At 41.6% G+C, this 15,352-nt stretch overlaps 1 protein-coding gene across 1 annotated transcript in view; it reads right to left on the bottom strand.

Annotated features, from left to right (window-relative positions):
* Window positions 1–232: 232 nt before the first annotated feature.
* The window catches only part of LOC143281731 (DNA annealing helicase and endonuclease ZRANB3-like), a 30,339-nt gene continuing 15,219 nt past the window's right edge, over window positions 233–15,352 (bottom strand). Inside the window, exons 12-19 of the mRNA XM_076587007.1 lie at window positions 10,988–12,982; window positions 9,308–9,438; window positions 7,924–8,044; window positions 6,127–6,303; window positions 5,130–5,270; window positions 3,988–4,091; window positions 3,025–3,133; window positions 233–1,133 (exon numbers count right to left, since the gene is read on the bottom strand). Coding sequence (XP_076443122.1) covers window positions 939–1,133; window positions 3,025–3,133; window positions 3,988–4,091; window positions 5,130–5,270; window positions 6,127–6,303; window positions 7,924–8,044; window positions 9,308–9,438; window positions 10,988–12,982 — 2,973 coding nt within the window. The 3' untranslated portion in view covers window positions 233–938. The remainder of the gene's footprint in view (window positions 1,134–3,024; window positions 3,134–3,987; window positions 4,092–5,129; window positions 5,271–6,126; window positions 6,304–7,923; window positions 8,045–9,307; window positions 9,439–10,987; window positions 12,983–15,352) is intronic.

Genomic DNA, 15,352 nt, shown 5'->3' on the forward strand with positions numbered 1-15,352 from the left:
GATTCCTCTTACACTACAGGGTGTCTTCAAACATAAAACCATTTCTGATGTAACTCTGTCTGTCTCTCTGTCACGCGCACACACACACACACACACACACACACACAAACGCACATACATATGCAAACAATCTCTCTCGGTCTCGATCTCTCCCTCTGCTTCTATGTTTTTCTCTTGTTCAATAAAAAAAAAAAAAAAAAGTCTCATGGCTCATCAGGGCGGTGAATTCATATCCACTGGGTCTGTGGCTTGGCACGGGAAGGTATGACCAAATCTTCTCCTTCCACCATTTTGGCCTTCCCCAATTCACACCTGGGTGCAGCGAGGTTAATCGGGGTGAAGTGCCTTTCCCAAGGACACGACACCAGGCCAAAGCGGGGGGTATCGAACCCCAACTACTGGATCAGAAGTCCAACACTGTCTATGTAGTCGACATAAAAATGGTTGTTGTCGGGAAGGATTCTTCTGTTTGTGAAGGGAACTATTTTGTGGGATGGACATTTTTGTATTGTATTATCTGGTAGAAAACAACAATATTGTCCTCAAAACAAACAAAAGTGTTTGGTTGTTTGTTTCCTGAGTTGCTTATAAACAAAGCATTCAGGTTTATTTCATGTAGGGAATGTGCTGCTGTGATTTTTGTGTTTTGTGGTGTGCTGTTTGTGTATCGTGCCTGGTGCTGTGTTGTTTGTCACGTCACCCTTTCATGAGTGACCAAGACCCTGGATACGAATAAAACATCTGAAAGGAAAAGATATATTTTTAAAAAAATCAAAAAAATCCTGAGGTAACCATCCCCTGAAAACCCTCCCAGTTTCCAGCAATGCTAGGATAAAAAATAAACATGGATTACACAAACGTTCTGCTCTGTAAATCAAAACCCTGTTTGATCCAAAATGAAAAACCTGACACAGAACAATACCCAACTAAACCGGTCATCAACTTTTCTTGAAGAAGAAGGCAGTGATGTCCCTTGAACAAGCCGCCCTGGAGAGTTTGCGAGCTGTAGCCCGCTGGGCCGCCTGTCTGGCGGTGACAGAGAGGTGGCAGGGGGTGCACAGTGTGCGAAGGTTGTCAATGTCACACTGACCCCCTCCCTCCCACACCGGCCGGATGTGATCCACGTGCCAAAACTGCACACACACACACACACACACACACACACACACACATACACACACACACACATACACACACACACACACACACACACATACACACACACACACATACACACACACACACACACACACACACACAATGGGTGGCGAGGGAAATGACAGGGATGTACAGGTATCAGAGGGAAACATCATTATCTGCTCATCTTTTCTTTTCTTTTTTAGCAATCTATGAGCATAAAAAAACAGAAGTGATTAACTTTGTGGGAGTAATTCATCACATTTGTGGCAAATCTTCACTAAAAAGGCTGTCCATCGTGGAATCAAAAGACAAACTTTAAATTCTAAGGTACTATGGAAAATCCAGCCGCCAGCATTTTCATTCAGATCTGTGTGTGTGTGTGTGTGTGTTTGTGCGCGTGCATGCGTGCACGTGTGTGTGTGTGTGTGTGCGTGTGTGTGTTGTGTGACAAATAGCACATGTGCATGCATGTGGGTGAGCAAGTGCAAGCGAAAGTAAGTAGAATGCATCATTAAGGACTGATGTATACGGAAGACAGCAAAAAACCAAAGTGGCAAAACAAACAAACCAATGAGATGGTGGGAGAGAGGTATGGGACAGGTGGGAACGAGAGCAAGAGGAAAGCCCCCAATATTTATATAGTCATCTTGAGCATTCCCATGGCTGCCTAACCTGACATGACAACACAGTCTGACCTCCCATACACTGTTATCTGCCTGACAGCGTAACACCTATGCTACTGCATGTGAGAGTGTATGCTGTGTTGCCTTGACAGCATTATTCCCAACCTACTGTGTGCAAAAGAGAATGCTGGATTACTTGCTAATCAGTGGTGAAGTACACCCATGAAAAAAAAAAAGGAAATGGCTATTCAATATTTCATCAACAGCAATGGCCTTCGTGTATGTGCACACACACGCCCCTACACAATATTACACAGTGTATACAACAGAAAGAGAGAGGAAAAGAGGAAATAGTGGAGAGGAGAGAGAGGAGCAAGTGACCAGGAGTTCACCCACTGTGGGAAAGGTCCGCCCACCAACTAAGTCTCCATGCAAACTTGCTGTGGCATGACTGAATTATTCAACAGCAAAAATCAAGTCCTGTCCATTCAAATTAAAAGAAGTTCAAGTTCATGTTTCTCTGCTGCCTATTGTATAATATCACCTGTGTGGTGAGACTGTGGTGTGACTGACAAGCCTTTAGATGCAAAGTAATTTCCAACTGGATTTATAAAAAATGTATTGTATTGTATCTCTGTAAAGTTTCCCATGCTTTCTCTCCACTGTATCTCTCCATCAGCAGCAATACGCAAAATAGTTGTTCTGCATTGTGTTTTTTTGTTTTTTTTTACCTTGCTGGACCCTTCAGCTGCTGCTTGACGGGGTTATCATTATGTGTTTATTTATGTGCATTTGAACCACACAAGAAAACCATGCTTACATGATTCAACCCTGTGTTGTCAAAAACAATAACTCACTTGCTTGAACTCCATGTTCAGCGTGTTGGCAAAAAACACAAATGATTTATAATGATTGTAATAATCTTTCAGCCAAAAGCATTTGATAAAAACAAGCATTATTGCTGATACAACAGGTCAACCATGCACTTTATCTATTTTTGTGTCTCATAAACCCTGTAGAGGTTAAACTGACAATTAAAAAACTAATTCTGATTCTGTTCATTCAGCACATGCTATTTTAGTCAACTTGGGGTGTGGCTGAAACACCATCAAATACAAGCAACAAAAAGCTTTATTCACAACACCCGAATTCAACCCACTTGCCCTTTCAGGCAGCCTGGCGCCTGTTATCCTGTTCCCAACAACTCTTCCAACAAACCCCAACCGGTGAAACAGAACAATACAATAAGTGGTGATCTCACCAGTCCTTCGTAAGGCCTGGCCACCATCTGCTTTTTCTGCCCGTTCCCCAGCTTGCTGAACTTGCTGCTGTTGATCAGCTCTGCTCTCTGCAGCCGGTCAACGCTGTCTCTGTAAGGAAAGGGAGAAGATCCTTCAAAATAACTGTCCATCACATAATTCTAACAAGTTCATTAAAAAAACAACAACAACCCTAGTGTATTTGACTGAAAAAGCGTTTTCAGTTGAATTTTCTCTGCAGCTTTTTTTTCTTTCTCTCCAGTGCTAATTTTACCTTTCCTAAAACATATGAAATTCTTGAGAATGATAACAATAATGTACGTTTTTGCCAAAAATCATACACCACTTACTGCACATGTTGCATAGATATCTTAATCTGTAATACTATACCCATCTGATCAACTGGAAGAGAAGAAAAGAGAGACAGACAGACAGACAGAGACAGAAAGAGACAGACAAAGAGAGAAAGAAAGAGACAGAGAGAGACAGACAGACAGACAGAGACAGAAAGAGACAGACAAAGAGAGAAAGAAAGAGACAGAGAGAGACAGACAGACAAGAGAGAAAGAGAGAGAGAATGAGAGACCGAGACAGAGAGGAAGGAATGCCAAAACACACCCTCATCTGCACATACACATATGACACTCATCACATATTACCCCAAGAAACCAAATATACCCTGATTAGCAATACATTCTTGAGCAAGCACAGGGTGCATAGACATGCGAAGACACACAAACACACACACACACACACATCTGCACACATAAGCATACAAGCGAACACACACACACACACATAAACATATGAACACACTCACAAGTTTGACCACATATGCATCTGTATGATATACTTATCTATATAAATGTTAATGTTTATGCACGAAGCGACCAATGACAACACCAGAAGCAGACGTGGACAGCCCATGATGACAGACACAAAGAGCTGACGGGGACAGCTCCTACCTGATCTGACAGAAGAAGGTGTGGGCGTCAAACCCACACAGCTGACAGACCCCATGCTGCACGTCGTACACACTGCTGCGCAGGTAGGCGGTGTTCGTCTTCATCTGCAGTGAACACCACATGCACGTCTTGGCTTCTGACACATCATACTGCACCGCACTTCCTGCAGTCTAACTGACTGGATTATGATATATGATATGATATATGGATACTTATATTGTGCATATCCTCGGTGGGAGACCAAGCTCTAAGTGCTTTACATACTTGGGTTCATTTGCACAACAGGCTGCCTACCTGGGGTAGAGCTGACTGACGGCGGCTGTTAGGCACTCAGCATTCATTTCCTGTGTCATTCAATCAGATTTCAGGCACGCACATACACACACTCGGACAGACAAAACATTTTATGTTTTGTTTATTTACTCTGCCAGGTAGGCAGCCATACTCCGTTAGTCACAAAAGCAAACATCACATATTTCACTTTCTGATTGTACTTGCCACAAGGATAACATCACAAATTCTACTGTCTGATTATATTAGTCACAAAGCTTGTTAACATAACATGTCACTTTCTGATTATATCTGCCGCAATGCGAACATCACATATTTCACTTTCTGGTTATATCTGCCACAAGGCTAACATCACATACTCTACTGTCTGATTATATTAGTCACAAAGCTAACATCATGTATTCAACTAATTAATTATGTTAGTCACAAAGGCTAGCACCTGCGTGTGCGTGTGTGTGTATGTGTGTGTGAGTGCGTTTGTTTGTGTGTGTATGTGTTCATGCATGCGTACATGCGTGTGTTGTATGTAAACTTGTGAATGTATGTCAGAAACAGTGTTTTGTGTTTGCCTGTGCTCATGTGTGAGAATAAGCATGAGCTGCTACATCCACAAAACTCTGAGTGTGTGTGCGTGTGTGTGTGTGTGTGTGTGTGTGTGTGTGTGTGCATGTGCATGTGCATGTGCTTGTGTGTGTATGTGTGTGTGTGTGTGTGTGTGTGTGTGTGTGTGTGTGTGTGTGTGCATGTGCATGTGCTTGTGTGTGTATGTGTGAGTGAGTGTGCCTGTTTTAAAGGGAAGGAGAAAAGCACTGTCAGCACCCAGCACAGTGGTGGAGAGAGCAGCGACTCACCCAGTGTGCATCAGCACACACCCTGGAGCAGAAGCGTGTGTTCCACGCCATGTCACCATCCACCACCGCCTCTGACGACACCAGGGACGTGCAGGGTTGTTGACAGTGCACACACAGCGGTGTGCCTTCTGCAGACATCACCTGCAACCACACACACACACACACACACATACACACACACGCGCACTTAGATATACTACACATATACATGCTCCAGCACATACTTACATTCCTTGTCATGCCAGAACTGCGACTATAATTCTGTTGAACTGTAGAAGCATTTTGTCAATCTCAACATGAGTGTTTCCAGAATTCCCAATCAAATTTAATGAAAAAAAGAGAGAGAGAGAAAAAAAAAACCCAAAGGGAGTCCCATGGACTGTCCATATTTCTGCAGTGCTCACCGATCTCAGAGGCTTATCTCCAGGTACAGATCAAGAAGAGGAAATGCAGCTGTCTGATAACTACTGGCAAGAACACTGCATCCAAATGTGGGTTCAGTTCAGTTCAGTTCAGTTCAGTCACTCTAGGACTAAGACGTCATTGCATTTGGACAAGTCTATAAACATTACACCACATCTGCTAATCGGATGCCTGACCAGCAGCATAACCCAACACGCTTAGGCCTTGAGGGAAAATAAAATAAAATAAAATAAAATAAAATAGAATACATAAGTAAAGAAACAAATATGGACAGACTTGAATATATTCCAGTATTTAAAATATGTTGTGTAAGATCATAGAATTTAAAAAAAAATCACCTACCTATTTATGTATTTCATCTTAATTCTTTTTTCTTTTTAACTGTTATCCATTTCCACATCAATGTTTTATAAAGATACTATTCCACACATTCACTTCCCCATGCCCCCCCTACCCCTACCCCAACTCTCCCCACAAAAAAACACTACAAGCAAACACACTTACATTGACAGTCACACAATCTATCCTTTCTCTCAATGAAGTACACACACACACACACACACAGCGTCCTAACCTGAACATAACCCTGAGGCCAGGTGAGAGTGGTGTCTTTCGCAGCACCGTCCCCGCTGGACTCGGGCTCTTTGTGGTCAGGCAGAGACAGGCGGGCAGGACGGGCGTGTTTGGACAACACCCTCACACTGCCCTGCACCTCTTTGGCTCTTCTCAGCGCTGCCTTGGCCTGGTCTCCCTGATCCGTCCGTATCATTTTGGTTTCAACATAAAACAAACATGCAGCAGCATAAACAACGTGATATAAATGAAAAAAAAAAAAAAAAAAAAGTGAGAGTTTGTGTTCCACTTCATTTCTTTCTTAAAGGATAAGATTATGAACTATTACGATGGTTCCCTGTGGACTGCCGGCACTGGGACTGTGACAGACGAACTCGGGTGTGGCTGTGTGTGGGGGACTCGGAATGAGAGGTGTGGGGGGTAATGCCACTGAAATGGTGCAGATGATGGGGCAGCAAAAAAAAAAAAATAAAATAAAATAGAAATTTTTTTTTTCTAATGATTATGAACTGTTACTATATTTCTTATTATTATCATTGTAATAGAATATTTCTACAGTGCATAACTACAGAGCACTACATACTTCACACGGACACATTATCGGTATGTTTTCAGTAAAACATTGCTCAAGCAGACACACATGCACAAAGCTTGAACTGAACAGAAGTTGCAGCAGATAGAACAGAAGTGGAAGTCACTCCAACCAGTCTCCGCCTGATATCTGACAAAGCCCATTCATTAACTGAACAAACAAACTGCACATGCACAAATAAACAAAATATACACATAAGGGTGTACATCAATCACTCACCCAAAACTTAATTGGAAAGAAAAAGGAAAAGAAATGTCAAAGTAGGCTGCACACTGCCGGTTATTCAGGGGAATTCGAGCACTTTTCATTCTTTCAGAACATATTATACAGTGCTTGCATTTATTAGTGTTAAACACTTACCACACTACATCAAAGCCATAAAAAGACTCAATAAAATCCCTCTTCATGGGGTTTCTTTTCCTTGGACTTGAAATTTTTTTATGAGAAATGAATGCTTTTTTTCTGTCCATCACCGACATTCATCGTTGTCCGACTCATCAAGGTGTTGGTAAAAATGCCAGCTAATGATGAAACTGACAGAGTTAAAGTTAATATAATGCAATATGTTTTTCTGTTCCAAAACAAGTTTTCAAGAACTTTTTAAAAACACTGAACTGAGGTATTTCTCAGTTCAATTTACCTTAAAAAATGACAACTTTGCAATGATTGTTTCTGAATATTCTTCTTCTGCATTCAATGGCTGCAACTCCCACATTCAATCATATATGTATGAGTGGGCTTTTACATGCATGACAGTTTTTACCCCTCCATGTACTGATGCAGGCAGCCACACTCCATTTCCAGGGTTATGCATGCTCGGTACTATCTTGTTTCTATAACCCACTGAATGCTGATATGGATAACATGATCTTTAACGTGTATTTGACCTTGGTACTATCTTGTTTCTATAACCCACTGAATGCTGATATGGATAACATGATCTTTAACGTGTATTTGACCTTCTCCATGCACATACACATGAAGGGGGCTCAGGTACTAGCACATCTGCACATATGTTGACCTGGGAGACTGGAAAAACCTCCACCCTTAACCCACCAGATGCGCAAAACCCATGGATCAAACTCAGGAAATTTGGGAAGGAATCCACAGCCCTCTAACCACTCATGACACCACACCTTTCGTTTCTGACGATAACCAAGGAGCAGATAAAGTCTCTGCTGATACTGTTCTTGCCACAGAACAGACCTTGGTCTGGTAGCGCTGTTTGTTGTTGGCCAGGTCTGTTCGCACCGAGTCATAGGCAGCCAGAGGATTATGGAACTTCAACCCTCTCTTCACAATCAGCCGCCGCTTAGTGTCCGTCAGGCTGAACACAGGGAAAAAACATGATGCTGACAGACATCTAGAAACTGCAGTTATGAACAAGTATGATAAAAAAAATAAAATAAAATAATGCACTACATATGATATTCATACAATGACATCTGTCCACACACAAACACACACTCCCAAACTTATGACCTACTCAACACAAACTTTACTCTCCTTCTCATGGTAATATAAATATTATCAAACATACCACTTATCATTTTCATCTAATACAAAATGAACACGTCAAACAAGCACTGCACTTTTTTTTCTTTTTTTGTAACCAAAGCCAGCTGAACTCTGGAACAAACACTTCTGAAAGTTTTGGAAACTAATTTTCAGTCAAAATTGATACCTTCTCCTTCACTCCTCTACATCTTTGATCATCCTCTCTACTTTTCCTGTCTCCTAAGTCAACAGGTGTGCACACCTGCAAGTGCCGTAATCCTCTTCCTGTATAAGCACATGCAGAAGATCACATTCACACTCCGAAGTCCCAGAATCCGTGTCAGCGATCAGCATTCAGTGGGTTAAATGGAAAATAGAACATTCTCAGCAAGCACACATATGAAAATGGAGTATGGCTGCGTACACACACACACTTACATAAATATATATATCCATATCTATACACATATTTATATATATATGTACATATAGATATATATATATATATAGATAGATAGGTAGATAGATATATAGATATCAATATATATAGATATGTATAGATAGACAGACATATATAAAAATGTGTGTGTGTGTGTGTACCAATGGCTTATATGTGCATCATTGGTTTTATCCCCACTCTGTTGGCAGCCATACTCCATTTTCATATGCATACATCATCCCAGCGCCGACTGTCCTAAAACCCTCTTGGCTGAGAGAGTGGCGATGTAACTTGGGCAAGACACTCTCCACTATAATCAAATTCAAGTCCAAATATTTGGGACAGCAGTTGCCTCCTCTGCTGTTCTGATGGTCATAGTTGGACACGACTGACTATCATATATATATATATATATATATATATATAGAGAGAGAGAGAGAGAGAGAGAGAGAGAGAGAGAGAATTATCAGATAAACAGATAGATATAGATATATATGTGTAAATATATATATCTATATATATGTGTGTGTGTATATATCTATCTATCTATCTATCTATCTATCTATATATATATATATATATATATATATATGAGTGAACATGGGAGTTGCAGCCACAAAAAAACAGAAGAAGAAAACAAGGTGTGTGGCCCACCTGTTCCACTGGCGCACAAAGTGCTGGGCCAGACGCAGGTGGTGAGGATGGTGCAGGATGTCTGGCAGCTCTCCCACATTGCCCAGCTCCACGTCCAGGGGCAGAAAGCTGGCCTTCAGAGACTCTCCATTCTGACACCACACACACACACGATACACCATTTTACAATCTGCTTTTTTTTTTTTCTTTCTGCCTTGGGTGGGCTGAAGCTTCACCCACATGTTCAATTGGTTTTGTACGAGTGGGCTTTTGAGTACATATGACTGTTTTTACTCCCCACCGTTATACAAATATACTCTGTTTTTAGGGTAGTGCATGATGTGTATGTTTGTGTTGAAGGTCACTCCCATGTTCACTTGGTTTTGTATGAGTGGGCTTTTTGTGCATACAACTGTTTCTTAACTCCCACCATATTACAGACATCTTCCATTTCTAGGGCTGTGCATGATGTGTATGTTTGTGTTAAAGTTCACTTCCATGTTCACTTGGTTTTGTACGAGTGGGCTTTAGTGTAAACAACTGTATTTAACTCCCACCGTTATATATACATACTGCATTCTAAGGGCTGTGCATGACATTATTATTTGTGTTTCTATTAATATTACCCACTGAATGCTGAAATGGAGTACAGGGTCTTCAACGTGTGTTCTAAATCTTCTGCGCATATCTGCACAAAATGGGATTAAGGCACTAGCAGGTCTGCGCATATGTTGATCAGGGACACTGAAAAAATCTCCACCCATAACCAATCAGGTGCTTATTTTGGGACCAAACCCAGGACCCTTGAAGTGAAAGGATTGGAAGTCCAGTGCATTTACCATTCGGCTAATGTGCTGGTCTTTTAAATTTGGTAAAGCAGTATAAAGCTATGTTCTTCTTCCAATCTTCAGGTTCAAAACAATCAAGATCTGTATGAAACAACTTAATAATGCTTTTTTGTATCTTCTGGAATCTTGATTTACAATGTCAAACAGAAGGTGACTGTTTGCAGCTACAAACTTCACAGACATATGACAGGCATGGGCTACAGTGCTGGCGTGTCACTGTGAAGGTGACTGATATGTCTGTGGAAATACGTCAGGGACTGGGCACTATCATGTATCATGCTCATTACAAACCTGTCAGATCATTTCCACTCCAGCACAGTTCACTGTAAAGACATTTTCAAGACAGCTGCCCACATATAATACATTTGTTTTATTTTTGCTTTATTTGGGGTAATTAACTTAACAGTTAACTGCTAATAACTACATCTGCAGGAATGTTGTTGATTTTTTTTATCAGTCAGCTAGACAGCTGCAGTGCAAGGCATTTACTGATAAACAGGATAGAGACCACATTCTAATTCATATTCATCATGAACAATATTGAGTACATGTGTGCACATGTGCATAAAAGAATGTGTGTGTGTGTGTGTGTGTGTGCGCGCGCGCGTGCGTGTGTTCTTTGCCAAATTTTATCATTTGCTTGTAATCTGTATATATCAGACTTCACCACACTTAATTTCTCTACTGAGATAATAAAGTTATTTTGATTCTGATACATGCGCAAGCACATAATGATTTTGTGTGTAGTTTTGAAATACATGTATGATAATCATTACACTCAGATGCACCAACACATCAGCAACATTCACTAATTCACTCCAGCCGTCCAGGTATAGTACACAGATATACTGACCATATCAAAGAGGTAGACACGCCCTGTGTAAGAACTGCAGCAGAACATGAAGGCGCTGTGCCCACCATCACCTGAGTCCTGCTGATCACACTGGGATATGCTGTCAACACTGTCTGACACAGCATCACCCCTCTCCTCACCGGGGACTATGCTGCCTTCCCCTGCGCCAGCTGTGCAAGCCTTGGCCTTGGAGGGGGCAGTCTCACCACCCTCGGGCCTGCCTTCCTGCTCAGCAGGTGCTTCTTCAATCACCTCACCACACAGCGCTGGCCTTTTCTCACAACAGTCTGGTTTCTTTGGTGCCGCTTTACTTTTCTCTGCTGTTGAGCCTGTCTGTTTCTCTTCAGTTGTCAAATCAGTGGGATGATCAGTGAAATCCTCAACACAGCTTGTGTCACCGGTCCTGTTCACAGTACTGTCAACTGGAAAGTCATGTTTCACACGTGACTCCTCTTTACATGGCTTCTCAGGGGTTGCTAGCATGAAACACTTTCTTTTTTGTGACTTAATTTCAGGAAGATCCTTACGCTTGTCAGCATTATTTCTTACAAACTTGTTTGTCATTCCATTTGAGAAAGAACTGCTCATTAGAGTTTTGTCAGCTGCAGCTGAATCTGCAGATTCATTTTCCTTCCAGCTCTCAGACCCTGAGCACACTGGTTCAGTCACAGACAGGTCATTTCTTGTGCTGCCAGCAGACTGTGGTGATGAAAGTGAACTGTTGTGTTCAGTGTGATCATTAGAAGCAGCAAGTGTGTCCTGGTCCTCCCCCTCATCACTCTCTAACAAACAAGGACTGGTATACCCATCTTCTTTCTCCATCGAAGAGTTAAGCTGGAAAGATACAAGTTCTGAGTCCTCACTAAGTTTGCAGGATTCCTCATCTTCTTCATTTCTGGATCTGTTGACCAACTCTGGACTGCAAGTCCCATGACTGTTCTCTTGAGAAGAACTATGCAAGTGTATGTCTCCTTCATGAGATCTTTGTTTCCCTGCTTTGTCAGTCACACTCTCAGTACTTGAGTGTGATGTATCCACACCAAATGTCAAATTTCTTTTAGCTCTGCTTCTAGACATCTGATTGGATATGACCATGTCATCATCACCCTCACAAAGCTCCTCCCTTCCTGTCCTCTGAATACATTTCTCCACCACCCTCAGTTTGGAAACCTGGGTACTTGAACAGACAGGTGAGGAGAGCTCAAAGTCTTCCAGTGACACAGACGACGGTGATTTTGCCGTCACAGACAGCTTTGCTGGAATCACTGTTTCATTTGCACTTGTCTGTGCCTTAGATTTCCGTGGAGTCTCACAGACTTCACAGAAAGGGAGAAGACTGCTGTTTGAAAATGTGCAGGATAAACAAGACCAGTGTTCCCCACCCTCCAATCCCCTGTCCTGTCTGCTGCCCGTCTCTGACTCTCCTTCCCGGCTCTTCCAGGGACTACTTGTACGTTTGGGCAAAGAACGCGCTGACTTTGAATCTAATTTCTTCTTCTTCTTTAGAGAATGTGAAAGTTTTGATGGGGTCTCTTTGAACTCTGAATCTGAGAGATTTTCAGGATCACTTTCAACACATCTTCTTTTCCTGGAAATCCCACTTTTTCTTTGGTTTCGGTTTCGTGTTTTCGGATCATTTCTGTTCTTTTCTGCCCAGTTTTCATTGTCCACCCTTGAAGAATTGTGGCAAGTGCCTTTTGATTCGTCATCGCTACTGTTGATGATGACGGGGTCTTGAGAAACCTTACTCTGAAACACCTCAGTCAGTGACTTGGACAGTGACGGCTTTTTCAGAGAAGTGAAAATGGGGAACGACCTCTGTCTGTCCCTCTGTTGTGCAGAGGGAGTGGCTGGTCCGCCGTCTGTGTCCTCCGGGTCAACATCTTTGGCCCTGGAGGGACTGGGGTTTGTAACAGGCTTCATGGACGATGGGGTACCCTGACTCGGATCACGTTGGGAGCCAAAAAAGTCCAGGATGGATTTCTGATCTCTTGGCTGCAAAAAAAAATAAATCAAAAAATAAAAGAAATTGAAGCACAGTCATATCGTATCATCTCGCAGGTTCCATTCTCCTGTCACAAAATTGCATGACGCTCATCAAATGATTCATGCAGAATTGAAGGCAAAATACCAGAAATGTTTCCCAACATCTCCCCAGGATTTTTTTTCTTCTTCTAATGATATTATTACATAAATATTTGTGATTCTGTTTCAAAAAAGGGTTGCAGAGAATTTTCCCTTCATACGCTAGTCTACTACAGAAAATAAAATAAAACAATCCAAGTCTACCACAGAAAGTAAAATAAAATAATCCATGTATAATTATGAACACATTGCTTAACAGTAATAATGTGTCTGTGACAATGCGTTCGAGTGTGAAATAGGTGTATTTGCAGTGCCAAAATATCTGCTGTTATGGGGAATCATGTTGTATTTAAAAAAGAAAAAAGACAAAAAAAGAGCATAAATACATAGAGGTACCTTCTGTCCTTCAATGAAATTTACGTAGAATTCTGTTCTTCTGTATGTATATGGAGTGTTGGCCTGGTGGTGATGCGTCCACATAGGAAGCTAGAGAATCTGAGCGCGCTGGTTTGAATCCCAGTTGCTAGTATTTTCACTAGACCCTGAGTGGTGGTCTGGATGCTAGTCATTTGGATGAGACGATAAACCGAGGTCCTGTGTACAGCATGCACTTAGTGCATGTAAAAGAACCCATGGCAACAAAAGGGTTGTCTCTGGCAAAATTCTGTAGAAAAAATCCAATTCAATAGGAAAATAAATAAAACTGCAGGCAGAAAAAAAGTGTGGCACTCTCAGTGTAGCGATGCGCTCTCCCTGGGGAGAGCAACCCGAATTTGACACAGAGAAATCTGTTGTGACAAAAAGAGTAACACTATGTATTACAATGAATACATGAGAAAATACAAGGCACACATCAGGAAGGTGGATACCATGACTTGTGTGTGTGTGTTTTGAGGTTGTTGTTTTGTTTTTTTTAATGAAAGAACTTATGGTTTCATTTACACATACAAGACATTAACCCCTAGGCTGCCTGCATGACGAGATAACTCGTCATGGCAAGCATGTATGCTTCGCTGCCTGCATGACGAGATAACTCGTCATCGAAATATTCTGACTTTTCCCTGGTTTGCATTCACTTCATTGGCAAAAATAGTGGTAGCTTTAGCCTGGGGAATCTCTCTAGATTCTATTCATAGCTAGAAACCCCATCTACGTCATGAAGCAGTCCTTTATTTGAACGTTTTGGTTGGGTCACTGTCCAAGTGTTTGCCCGACTTCTCTCCTCGCTCGCTCAACAAAATGTCGGACTGACGCCGTGCTCAAGACATGCGATCGTGATGGACTAAATCAACCATGATTTCTTTCTTTAGCTGATGCTCAGAAGGAATTGAAGCGTAAATTCGAAGAAGTTAGTGATGAACATTTATAGGACGATCTGATAGAAAATAAAGGGAGTAATCAAGAGAGTGGCCAAGATGCGACTGTCAGTGAGTGATACCGGCTGTACAGATGTTAGCAGACGACAGATGACCGAATTAGCAGCAGAGTGATATTCTTGGCACGCAGCCAACGCGGTCTGATGAGAACTGAATCAAGTGACCGTGTGAGAGGGGTGAGGAGGAAGGGGGTGCAGACTGAGGGGGCGTGGCCTCACATCCATCGTATCACTTGGAGAAGTCACAATGTATTGTGTATCTATCTCTTAAAAAAAAAAAATATATATATATTGTGGTTGTTCTAGTATGATTTTGTGTTTGCAGATATCCATTTGTCCAGAAAATATGATGTTTTTGTGCAAATTACCTGACTAATGTTTGTAATGAACAAGTTGAAAATGTGACAAAAAACAAAACACTGATTTCAAAACAACAGCATGTCACTAAAAATATATAAAATGGGAAAACAGCATGTGTTTTGTATTCTTTATTCATTTACCTTTCAGAAAATATATACTTTTATGGGTCTTTCTCCAATAACAAAGAGCACAGAATTTTTTGAAAATTAATACCCGTTTTTTGTGAAAAAACCCTGGCAAATAGATTTCACTTAAATCTTATTTCCCTGGCAGCGAAAGGGTTAAGGCAATCTGGCGTCTATCAAAGTGGACACCAGACAACAGTGCTTTCAGCTGCAAGGACACAAGTTCTCCACTCACCTACCTGCCGTCTGCCTCTCAAATTGCTTTCCTGACACATCCTGACAACTCCATTTCTGGTCTTGCCTTGCCCAGTTCAACACCCCCACCCCAAAGCTCCTATTTCTTTACCATCCTACCTCCTTCCTGCCCCTCTCTTCCTTAATCCTTCATTCATGACTTCACCAGTCAAAGAAAAATATACT

This window comes from Babylonia areolata, chromosome 4 (genome assembly GCF_041734735.1).
Source record: "Babylonia areolata isolate BAREFJ2019XMU chromosome 4, ASM4173473v1, whole genome shotgun sequence".
Taxonomy (NCBI): Eukaryota; Metazoa; Mollusca; class Gastropoda; order Neogastropoda; family Buccinidae; genus Babylonia; species Babylonia areolata.